This window comes from Perognathus longimembris, chromosome 15, assembly GCF_023159225.1.
Source record: "Perognathus longimembris pacificus isolate PPM17 chromosome 15, ASM2315922v1, whole genome shotgun sequence".
NCBI lineage: Eukaryota > Metazoa > Chordata > Mammalia > Rodentia > Heteromyidae > Perognathus > Perognathus longimembris.
Window position 1 is genome coordinate 20,893,094 of NC_063175.1, and position 12,304 is coordinate 20,905,397.

Below are 12,304 nucleotides of genomic sequence, written 5' to 3' on the forward strand. Positions count from 1 at the left end.
CCTTTTCCAGTTTAAATTACAATTTCTATATGTTGATGGCACATAGATATGTAATTTTGGGGCTGGGAATATGGCTTGGTGGTAGAGTGCTTGCCTTGCATGCATGAAGCCCGGTCCTATTCCTCAGCACCATGTAAACAGAAAAGGCGGGAAGTGAAACTGTAGCTCCAGTGGTAGAGTCCTAGCCTTGAGCAAAAAGGAAGCCAGGGGCAATGCTCAGGGCCCTGAGTCCAAGCCCCAGGACTGGCAAAAAAAAATAAAAATAAAGTGTAATTTTGTTCAAAGTTTGCCAAACATTCTAAGTCCACTAATTTTTCTATGGATATCATAGGCTTTCTACATAAACAAACATTTGTGGAAGGCAACAATTTATTGGTGATTTTATTCCTAGACTAACCACAACTGTGATCCTCCTATTTGTGCTTCCCCAGATTGATGGGTTGATGGGTACATGGAATCTTGAAAATATTTTTGTGTTTTAAGAATGGCCTCAATTTCAATCCCTTCATTTTTGCCTTCCAGCTTTTTGATTTGGCTGGCTTTGTTTCTCCTGATCTCTGCCACCTGAGTATCTGGTATTACAGATGTGAGCCACTGTACCCAGAGTATCTCACTTTAGAAACTTAACTTTCCTGGGCAGGTCACTATCCAATTGTATTTCTTTGTGGTCTTTCTCAGTGACTTGTCTTGATTTTATGCATAAAACAATTTCAAGTACAACATTTATATGTTTGACTAAGACAAAATATAATACATAACTATGGTATAACTATGTCAAATGAAAAATAGTTACTACTATGAGTACAGCATGCAAGCAAAAGGAATTCCAGGCCCAGTTACAAAGAAATCTCAGCCAGAGCCTATGACAGTTTTTGTTCCAGCCACAGTGCACATTTTGATAGTTCTAAAATTTCATAAAAACTTTGTTCACTTCTTTTAGCTTTCCTGTGTTCAGGATCTCATCCATGTTCTCATTGGAAGACAAAATGTGTGCGAAATAGTTAAAGGTTGTCTTCTCTTTACAGATTGGTGATCCTGCCCAATTTACTGTTAAGTATTTCACATCCTGGACTCAAAGAAATTGATGGTAATAGCAGAATCATTTGTAATAGTAAATTTTATCAAGCAAGCAAGAAGATAACTTCTAATGCAAGAACTTTATTTAAGTAGTTCCTAAAATTCACTAATCTAAGAAAAAAAGCAAACTAAGACATTTTTGTTAACAAGATGAAGTACACACTTATCAGAAGTGATTGTTATGCTTTTTTCCCCAAAATGCTTGTGATCAGTGTGGTGAGGAACATGGTGTTAGACAATTTACAAATATGAGACAAAAAGACTTTTATAGAAACTAACCCTTTAAAACATGTTATGTGATTTTTTACAAAGAGAACATAATGGTTATCATTTTATAAAATATATTTCTACATTAATACCATCATTATATAGGCTACTGTGTCTTTAAACTTGTGCTGAAACCAAAGAACTGTGGTGTCTGTTACATCTCCTTCATTTGGGACAATCTCTAGCATGCTAAGCTGTCAAAGGAATAAAAACCTGCTAATGTTATTATATGGTATAAAATAAACATGTTCAGCAAGGCATGGGTCTTAAGAGTCTTTGTTTAAATTTAACTAAATTATGTCAACAGGCTGGAAATATTACCATTAATTCTTAAACCAACAAGATCAAATGACCAGGAACTAAAATAGCATTGGGAGCCACTCATGAAAGATGCATGATGAAAAGGGAACATAGCATCAGTTTCAATAGGTAGTTCTGAATAACCTTTCTACATTGCCATCAGAAGAATATATACATCCCCTGAAGACATAGCTACTAAATCCAGGCTGCATGATCCATTCCTACACTTACAAATGACATTCTCTCAAGTGCACAAAGAAACAAGTACTTAAATTAAATCTCATCTAGGAAGTAGTATACCAATGCAAATACTCAACCAAGGAAGAAAAGTAGAAAGAAGGCACACATTTAACAAACACTATTAAAGGCCATCCTACCTGTGCTTTTTGATGCCATTGGAGAGTGCATCTCCACCACCACAATCTTTTCCTTCAGACATTCTGTGTTTTCCCCTGTTCAAGTGTTCTTCTTCCTCTTCAAAGGATTGGGCTGTCACTGCCTCCAATCGACTCAGGGACCGCTCGGACTCAGAATCTGTGAAAGAGCAGGTTCATGGTAAATAAACTAAACATTGGTATGAGGCTTCTACAACAACGGTTATCTCCCTTAATGTATTAAGCTTTGAAACTCTAGTAGCCTGCTTTGTCCTTCAACAATCCATCTATTACACACTTCTTCAGGAATTTTAGAAAACCTGTACCAAGGAAGGCTCAAGTGGATTTTTGAGACAGATGTATGCTATATAGAGTTACAATTAAATCAATTTAATTTACTAAAATATGTTTACAAAGACTATATAATTCATTAAGAAATCATACTGGGGGATGGAGGCTTATGTCTATAATACCAGCTACTAAGAGGCTAAGATCTGAGGATAGGGGCTCCAAACCAGCCCAGGCAGGAGACATCTGTTAAGATCCTTATCTCCAATTAACCAACAAAAAGCTGAAAGTGGGGCTATAGCTCAAGTGGTAGTGCACTAGCCTTGAGCAGACAAGCTCAGGGACAGCACCCAGGCACTGAGTTCAAGCCCTAGGACTGGCACCCCCCCCCCAAAAAAAAGGAAGGGGGGAGGGGGAGGAGGGAGAGAAGGAAGAAGAGGAGGAAGAGGAAGAGGAGGAGGAGGAGGAAGAGGAGGAGGAGGAGGAGGAGGAGGAGGAGGAGGAGGAGGAGGAGGAAAGAGGAGGAGAAGGAAAGAGGAAGAGAGAAAGAGACTGAGAAGGAGAAATAAGAATGTTTAGTTGTTTTCTCAAATTTTCTATTATTGTCCCTCTCAAAAAATAACTTCCAAAAAATTTAAAAGTCATGTATAATAGAAAAGCTGAAGCAATTTTATATTTAAGGTTAAATTATATTCAAAGCTGTAGAAACAAAAGTAAAAGTAACTCAATATGTTTAAAAGCATTTTTCTTTTTTGGGCGTGGCCACGTGGATATGTATATGTTCTTGATACATTGTATATTGTATATATGTCTACCTGACCTAGAGAAGGGATAGAAAAACAGGGTGTAAGATATCACAAGAAATGTACACACTGCCCTACTATGTAACTGTACCCTTTTTGCACAACACCTTGCCAAAAAATGTGTTCAATTAATAAATAAATAAATTAAATAAAAGCATTTTTCTAGTATGATATTCAAATCTTTAAGAGCCAAAGATTGAATCAACTATGTATCAATAATCAGGCAGGCATTCTTAGGAGAAAATGCCACATTCCCAGTTGGCTATGTATTCAGAGTGGAGCCATCTGCCTGTTGGAGAATAATAAAGTGACTCATTTTTCTATAATTCGTGATAGATTTCAAGCACTTTCGCTTTCTTCATCTCCTTTGAGCACCCTGAGATGCTTCTGTGTAAGCTGAAGCAGGACAATGAGGTATTAACAAGTGTGCTAATGGTCTCATAGCTTGTGAGTTGGCAAGCTAGTATCTAAACTCAGTTTTTGACTCCTTGTTTAACACTTTGTTTCAGCTCAAAACTGTAATTGCCGAATCTCCCTAGAGATTCAGCCTCAGTTTTTATTAAAACAGAAATTCAAGATAACCTACAATTTCCCATTTGGAACATCTACTCATCTGACTTCAACCCTAGGAAAGACATACACCCATTCAAGCAAACTTCCTTAAATGAATTTGCTAATAATCTGCTAAGCACATATTTGGGGATTTTTTCCCCTCCTTTGTTTCTTAATTCAGGGGAAAAGCATGGAGCTTTATTGTTAGCCCATTAAGTTGGTTCAGAAAAACTGGTGAATCATAGTGTTGGTTGTGCAGCCATAGGTTGGACAACATAGTACACCTTGAATTCTGATGTTAGACCCTCTGAATGATGTAAGTTACTTGCAGAAAGATTGCAGCTTTGTTCTCCCAGATTCCCCATAATAAAGAAACACACTAGTAATACCCCTTTATCCAATTTTGCTTTCTGTGGTGATTTCAGTTGCCTCTAGAAAGCAACATTAAATTAAAAAACATTAAGTTCAAAATTTCAGGAAGAAATAATTTGCAAGTTTTAAACCGTTAACTATTCTGAGTAGCATAAGATCTGCCTTTGTCTATCCTGTCCTATATTCACACATCCTTCATTTCAATTCATCAACCAAATCCTTGTGTCATGTACAAGGCAAGTGAGGGCAGAGAAAGGATCAGTTTATCTTCTTCAGGTTGTAGGAAAGGACACCTAAAGAACTAGTGCAGTATGTATGTATGTATGTGTGTGTGTATGAATGTATGTGTGCGTGCATTTTGTCAGCCATGGAGTATGAACTCTGGACCTGGGTACTATCCCTGAGCTCTTCAGCTCTTCAGCTAGCACTCTACCACTTGACCCACATCGCCACTTCCAGTATTCTTGTGGTTAATTGGAGGTAAGAGTCTCATGGACTTTCCTGCCATTGCTGGATTTGAACCACAATCCTCAGATCTTAGCCTTCTCAGGAGCTAGGATTACAGGTATAAGCCACTGGCCCTCAACTGGTACTGCAGTATTTAATATAAAACAAAACAAAAAACCTAATAGCAGGCCAGGTACCATCAGGCTCAGTGGCTTACACCTAAAGGTGTACTCCACAGAAGGCTGAAATCAGGAAATTTCAGATCTAAGCCAGTTCAAGAAAATTAGTACACCAGACCCCCATCTTAACAGAAAAGGCTGGGCATGGTGGAATCCATCTATTACCTCAGCTTTGGCATGAAGCGTAAATAAGAATCACGATCCAGGTGAGCATAGTAAAAATCCAGATACTATTCTCAACAATAACCTGAGAAGAAAGGTTTGGGACTATGGCTCAAGCAACAGAATGTCTGCCTATCAAGTGTGAAACCCTGAGTTCAAACCCAAGTACTGCCACAAGAAGGAAGAAAGGAAGGGAGGGAAGGAAAAAGAAAGAGGGATAGAGAGGGGGAGGGGGGAATTCTCATTGAATACAAGAGAATGACGAAGGCAAAACCTAATCCTGAAGATGGTAACAGCATTCTTGGGAAGTAGCCATGCACAATTTTTCATACTCACATTTTAAAACTTGTTTCACTGGAAAACATTAAGACTTAACTTTATCTAAATTAGTATTAAGATACCATCTTAGTTTATAATTTAGATGTCAGAAAATCAAAAGGCAATCAAGCAAAAAAACAAGCATTTATGTAACATTGCTATGCACGGGATATTGCTTATGAGATACAAATAAGGCAATGATGAGCCCATCTAAAAAGAGATTTTCTTGTGTGTGTGTTCAACCAAAAAGCAGATATACAGTCAACAAAAAGAGGCTATAAGAGTTTCTATGAAGCAAGGACAGACTTTTCCCCAAATAAGCTAGAATTAGCCTATTTGGGTGGCATGAAAATGGTTACAAATATATTAACTGAAATATGGTAGAGTCAAGGAACAACTCAAATAGTGTAATTCCTTAGAAAGGCAGAGTAAAAGTCCCATAATAAACACCATGAAATGGGTACTTGCTAAAGAAGGTGTAGAGCCAAGGGGTACAGAAATGAAGAGGAAAAGATGGGCAGTCAAGAATCCAAAGTATATACTGAAAAATTCAAAAGAGTAAGAGAAGGGGTAGGGGGAGGTGAGACTGTTGAAAGGGGTGACACTGATGAAAATGCACTGTATTCATAAACTGCCTTGTTAAATGGCAACTCATTTGTATACCTAAAGATTATTAAGAGCAAGACACAGGTGACTCACTCCTGTAATCCTAGCTACTTAGGAGGCTGAGGTCTGATGATTGTGGTTTGGAGCCAGCCATGAAAGTCTGTGAGACTTTTATCTCCAATTAACCACCAAAAAAACAGAAGTGGCTCTGTGGCTCAAAGTGGTAGAGTGCTAGCCTTGAGAGAAAAAGCTCATGGACAGTGCCCAGGCCCTGAACTGTTTTTCAATTGTAATTCTGTTTATAGTTTTCATTATCTTTAAATAGTTGCATAAAGAGGCTTCAATTCAATATGTCACTTTATAAGCACAATGCATCTTGATCAATTTTACCACTTCTCTCTCGACTCTACCTATTCCTTCAAGTTACTTGGTTCTACTTTCACATACATAGACTGAATATTATAAATGCATTTACCCATCCTTCATTTTCACCCACCTACCAAATCTGACAATGCTTAATTCATTTCTCCCTTCCTTGGGTCGTGTGCAAGGCAAGTGAGATTGAAAGAACTATAATATCTTGGTCCCTGCCCATGGTCCAGCAGAAGTAAACTGAAGCAAACTGAACTTAGCAACAAATATTTCTAGGAACAATCACGGAAGTATGAATAGGGCCAGTGGGCCACAAGGGAGGAATCAGTTAATTTTACAGTGGAAAAGTGTGAGGAAAGGGTAGTGGCTGCAGACTGAGCTAAGGAAATTGACAAGGAATGGAGAAGGAGGACAGAGTTACAACACAGGAACTTCTTCAGGCAAAGGGAACAGCATGATCCAGTGCAGGGATCAATGAAATACTCAGTAAGTTAGCAGACAACACAGAATAGAGTTGGGGTGGATAGGTAGTGACAAGAATATAAAATGAAGCTAAGGATAAAGCAGTATATTACAACATGCCATTAGGTTCTATACTTGCTAGAAGTTAAGTCAATATGAGCTTTCAAATCTCAACAGCAAAGGAAGCACGAGATAAAAGCTAGCAGCTTAAAAATAAAAATGAGATAAAAGCCAGTAGTTTAAAAACAAAAGTTCAGTTATTTGTTATAATGAAGAGAGATATGGAACAGTTTGAAACAGACTAGAAACTTATTTTATTGGCAATAGATTCTACCTTCTTAGCATCAATCACACCCATCTATTTCCAGTATGGCACTATTCCATGGTCATTCTTAAAATAGCAGACTTAGCCAGTTTGCCAGCAGTTTATGCCTGTAGTCCTAGCTCCTCAGGAGGCTGGGATCTGAAGATCACGGATTAAAGCCAGCTTCAGTAGTAAAGTCCATAAGACTTTTACCTCCAATTAACCACAGAAAGCTAGAAGTAGAAATGTGCCTGAAATAGTAGAGCACTAGCCTTGAGCAATAAAGCTCAGGGACAGAGCCCAGGCCCTCAATTGGAGCCCAAGGACTAGCATTAAAAACAAACAAAACACACACATGAAAAAAGCAGCAGGCATACAATTATCAAATTGGCCATATCTTATTTATTATCCACTGTTACTGGCTAATATAGTCATACTTTAGAAGAAAACAAAGTACAGAGAAGTGTATGGTTCATGCCTCAAATGTGCTAGCAACAGTTATAGCAGTCTAACATACAACATCTATGCTTTAGTAACACAAACCAAAAACAAAAATAAAAATAACAACAAACCAAAGAGGTGGGAACAAGGGGAATTAGTGCTTAATTCTTATGGTGTTTCACTGTGGGATGGTGAAACAGTCTTAGAGCTAGGTGGTGCTAGAGCTTGGGCTTGACTCAAATGTCTAGAAAGGCTCAAGTATTACAGGCCTAGTCTTTGGCTCTACTAATGAGAAGTAGAGGAAACTAAGAGGTGGGGCCTAGTGGGTGGTCTTCTGGGAAGGAGATTGTGGAACTCTAGCTCCTTCCACTTTCTGGCCATGAATTGGCTTTGCTACATGTTCCTGCCATGTTGTACCATTTTGCCATAAGCCTAAAAGTCATGGGGTCAACTGATAAAATCTCCAAAATTGTAAGCCAAATGAATCTTTTCTGGGTAAGTTGATTAACTCAAATCTTTGTTATAGTGACAGAACGCTGACTAATACACTTGGTGATGATGGTTATACACAATGTGTGAAAATGATTAAGATAGGTGAGTGACATTAAGATAGGTGAGTGGCAAGAAGTTATACCTCTAATCCTACCTACTCATCTGAAGGATCATGGTTTGTAGCCAGATTGGGCAGAAAAAGAATGAGCTAGAGCTCATCTCCAAAATAACCAGCAAAAAGCAGTTGGAGATGTGACTCAAGTGGCAGAGCAGCAGCCCCATAAGCTTGAGGCCAAGTTCAAACTTCAATACCACCAAAGAGGGGAGAAAAAAAAGGATAATCTCACAGAATCGAAATGGTTTGATTTTTCTGCCTATTTTTAAATGAGGCAGCAGAAACTTATTTTAATAATCTATGTAGCTTGACAACATATGTTAACCTCTCATTATTTCCCACTGTACTTCCCCTTATAAGCATATATGTTTCTAAAATAAGCAAAGTCAAGTCAAAAAACTTCAGGACACTTTGTTGATCCCTGAGTAAGAGATTATATGAAACAGACTGGCATTTCTTACTGAACTTTTGATGAGGAATTTTTCATTTTCCAGCATTAGGATGTTCCAGCCCTAATGCTAGACAATAGACAAATGGAAAGCTCTAAGGCTGGAAAATGGAAACTGTGGTATACAGTTAGTTCAAAAAGAATTCAAATGGGGCTGGGGATATGGCCTAGTGGCAAGAGAGCTTGCCTCGTATACATGAGGCCCTGGGTTCGATTCCCCAGCACCACATATACAGAAAACGGCCAGAAGTGGCGCTGTGGCTCAAGTGGCAGAGTGCTAGCCTTGAGCAAAAAGGAAGCCAGGGACAGTGCTCAGGCCCTGAGTCCAAGGCCCAGGACTGGCCAAAAAAAAAAAAAAGAATTCAAATAACTTAAATAATAAGTGGGTGGTTGGGAACCTGCCTCTACAGGATTTATCTTGTCCCTAGTCTCTTCCTTTCTCTCTGCTTTTGCCTAACATGGGGTAAGCAGCCTCCTCTGTCCAATGCCCTTGCCACCATGATGCTCTGTCTCACAACAGAGCCATTGCAATATGGCCATCCAACTATGAATTGAAACCTCTGAAACCAGAGGCCATTTACTAAGGCATTTTACCACAGTAACAAAAAGCAATTAACAAAGTCCCAATTATCATCAAAATGGCACTGAAATTGGTGGCCATGACTATTTTCTGTGAATTAAGAAGATCCTTGTCTCCACTGTACCTTTCAGAGTAAAGAAGTTTTCAGGTGCTGATTTTAATTTTTCCTACTATATTAAAAGGCTGGAAGAGGTCAGAAACTTTACAATATAAACATACCAACAGTTCTTATAAGCCCTTTTTTCCTAGTATGACCTTTCAAAAGTAGCCTGAGAACAAATAGTACAATAGAGTAAAATGTAGAGGAACTATGGATATTGTCCAAATTATGCTTCTTCCTTAAGATAACAGGAAATTACTTAAGATAATGGGAAATTTCCAGAAACCTCACAGGCTCAATTTAATGCCTTTATTGTTTATGGTTTTCCATGAACAAGGTATGTTCTAAAAATGCCCAGAGCAACCCATAGTACAGTTTAAAATGTCACTGTCAATTTTTTATTTAGCTTTGTAGTTAAGTGCATAAATTTAAAAAGTAATATAGCAGCTGGACACTGGTAGCTCACATTTTTTATCTTAGCTACTCAAGAGGCTAAGAGCTGAAGATCACAGTTCAAATTCAGCCAGGTAGGAAAGTCCATGAAACTCCTTACCTTCAAATAACCACCGAAAAGCCAGAAACAGAGCTGTGGCTCAAGAAGTAATAGCCTTGAGCACAAAAGCTCAGCGATAGTGGCCAGGCCCTGAGTTCAAGGTCCAGGACACCAAAATAAATAAATTAATTAATTAATTAATTTAAAACATCAAATGACCAAATATAAGGAGCCCAAAGAAAACTTTTCACAAAATAAATTATACATTTAAAAATCAAGATGAGCTAAAGAGACTACCATAATAATTTACCAAGGAAGAGACAGGAACCTGAAACAGATGAAACTGGCTATCCCAAGGCTGGAAAGAAGAGGTGTTGTAAGGTTTATTAAAGTAGGTAGCCGATACAGAAAAGCACCACATGGTATTTGGGCAGGAGAAAAAAGTTTATTCCTGGACTGCTGGCCTGTGGCCAAGAAGATGCATGGCTGGAGAGAAGGGCTGAACCACGGAAGGGCCATTGGATGTGACCTCAGAGAAGGAGGAGGTAACTGCTTCCAGGTGTGGCAGTTTCTTAGTTAAGGCAGGTACTGGGCGCATACTTAAACAGGTGGGGGAGGGCATCTCTGCATGGAGCCCTCCCAGGGGTGGACCTTACAGGTGTGTGGGCCAGATAACCTGCACAGCTACAAAGGAGAAGAGTCAGAGGGAAAAAGCACAGTTAGAGGTTGCACATTAAACTGGGTCATATCAGATAGACTGGATTTTAATCTGTTGGTGACAGGAAGTCAGTGGATGTTTGTGGAGTGATTATGACTTATTTTAGACTTATACATAGCCTTGGTGTATCATTTCCCATTGCCACTGTAATGTAATGTCCATAGGTTTGATGGCTTAAAAGTCAGTATCACGGGTCAAAACAAAAGTGTTGACAGGACTACACTCTGATCTACGGAAGACAGTCTCTTTTGCCTCTTTCAGCTCTGGTGGCTGTCAGTTTTCCTGGACATGTGGCCACATCACTCCAATCTTTACTGCCATCTTCATACCAACTCTTATCTAATCTTTTTCTATCTCTCTAAGGATACTTGTTATGATTTAGACACAAAATGGATAACTTGCAGTCATCTCTGTAAAATCTTTAAATCTGCAATACTCTCACTTAGCAAATAAAGTTAATGCAAGTTCCAGAGATTAGAACATGAACCTCTGTCTGGGGCACAGTTTGCCAGCATACCTATTGACACCCAATGTGGAAGCTGATTTGCAATTTGGATAGATAAAAACAGAAGATGAGTGGCCATGTCAGAGCCAGAAGGTCTACAAGGTATGTAGATCCAATTACCTAGCAAGGTTAGAAAGGACAGCAAGGCAGCATCATACTCCTAGAGTCAAAAGAAAGGGGAGGCTGGCCTGGGGCAGGAATCAGGGAGAAAGAAATATTAGACAACTAGATTTTCAGGAGGGGACGAGTGAAAGGAACATATACAAATCACAGTGTGAAGTCCCTGACTACAGGAGACAAGAAGATGACACTCCAGTTCTTATCACAGAGCATAGAATATGAGCTACGATGGGCTATAAGGAAATTCTAAGCAAATAGGAAGGAGAGGGGGGAGAAAAGTTTATGGTTATCTTTTATCAAGTAACAGTCTTCAACTCTACCCAATTTAGCCTAGAAAAGGTATCTTGGAATTTCACTTGCTCAAACACTGGAGGCTGGAGCATATGCCCTGAATTATTGCTAGTAGTTAGGGATGCAAAACTGGAATTTTGGCTGAGGGAAACAATGAAAAAATCAATTATATAAACATATGCAAAAATTTAGCTAGGCTTCTGGGACCCCTGAGCAAAGGTCAGAAGGATACTGTCCACTAAATTGATAGAGAATAGAAACATTTCATTTTCCAGGACATTGCTAGTATTCAGAGCATTTGCTATCTTTCATCTAGGATCCTAGGATCTCAAATCAATCTTTCCTAAAATACAAGTATTTTATTAGAACATGAACACAACTAGGGGGCCATGCCCCCTTTTCTTTGAACATCTAATTTTTAATATAAAGCAATCATATTATAAGATTCTACAATGGTTACAAAAAGGATGAAACTTCCTAAGACACTAATCTGACATTATTCTTCATAATTATCTATTGGCTCCCGACCGCCTAAGATATAATTGAAATTCTTCAGGAAATATTATAACAAGAGTTAATAACAAGCTGTTCATAAATGGCATCTTGGTTTTATCTTTTGTCACTATCCCTTAGCGTCTATAATAATAGTCTTGGCCCTAGTTCAGCCTGAAACCTTTTATGATTGCTGTGAAAACTTCCTTCTACCTTTGCATATATTTTTGCTACCTCATAGAGAATATTCTCCCTCTCATCTGTCTGGAGACCTCTTACTGATCTTTTAATACAGTCCTCAAATGTTATTTCGAGATGCCTTCTCCAACTTTCCCACTTAAATGCTTCCCCTCTGGATTGCTTTAATCAGAGTACTGATTCACTTACTTGACCAACCAGTACTTATTGAGCCCCTAAAAGAACCTCCTCCTCCCACCTGACACACATTGAATAGTTACAATTCTAGTTGTGGCAGATCAATAAGTAAATGCTTATTATGTGAAAGGTGCCATTGGAGAGGGGAGCAGAAGGTAAGAAAATAGAAAATGACTGTTAAGAATTTCTCTGAACAGACAAATGAAGGAAATAAGAGTTCTAACACCATTGCAGGTAGAGGATATAATGAA

At 38.6% G+C, this 12,304-nt stretch overlaps 1 protein-coding gene and 1 long non-coding RNA gene across 7 annotated transcripts in view; one reads left to right on the top strand and one right to left on the bottom strand.

Annotated features, from left to right (window-relative positions):
* The window catches only part of Osbpl1a (oxysterol binding protein like 1A), a 206,796-nt gene that overhangs the window by 52,192 nt on the left and 142,300 nt on the right, over window positions 1-12,304 (bottom strand). For all 6 annotated transcript variants that reach the window (XR_007213389.1, XM_048363309.1, XM_048363310.1 and 3 more), the window contains one exon: window positions 2,022-2,178. Coding sequence is in view for 5 of the 6 variants with exons in the window: in XM_048363309.1 (XP_048219266.1) it covers window positions 2,022-2,178 (157 nt within the window). In the remaining variant the exon portion in view is untranslated. The remainder of the gene's footprint in view (window positions 1-2,021; window positions 2,179-12,304) is intronic.
* Window positions 10,076-12,276, top strand: LOC125363974. Its single transcript, XR_007213391.1, has 3 exons — window positions 10,076-10,802; window positions 11,049-11,054; window positions 11,235-12,276. It is a non-coding gene; the product is annotated as an uncharacterized LOC125363974 (long non-coding RNA).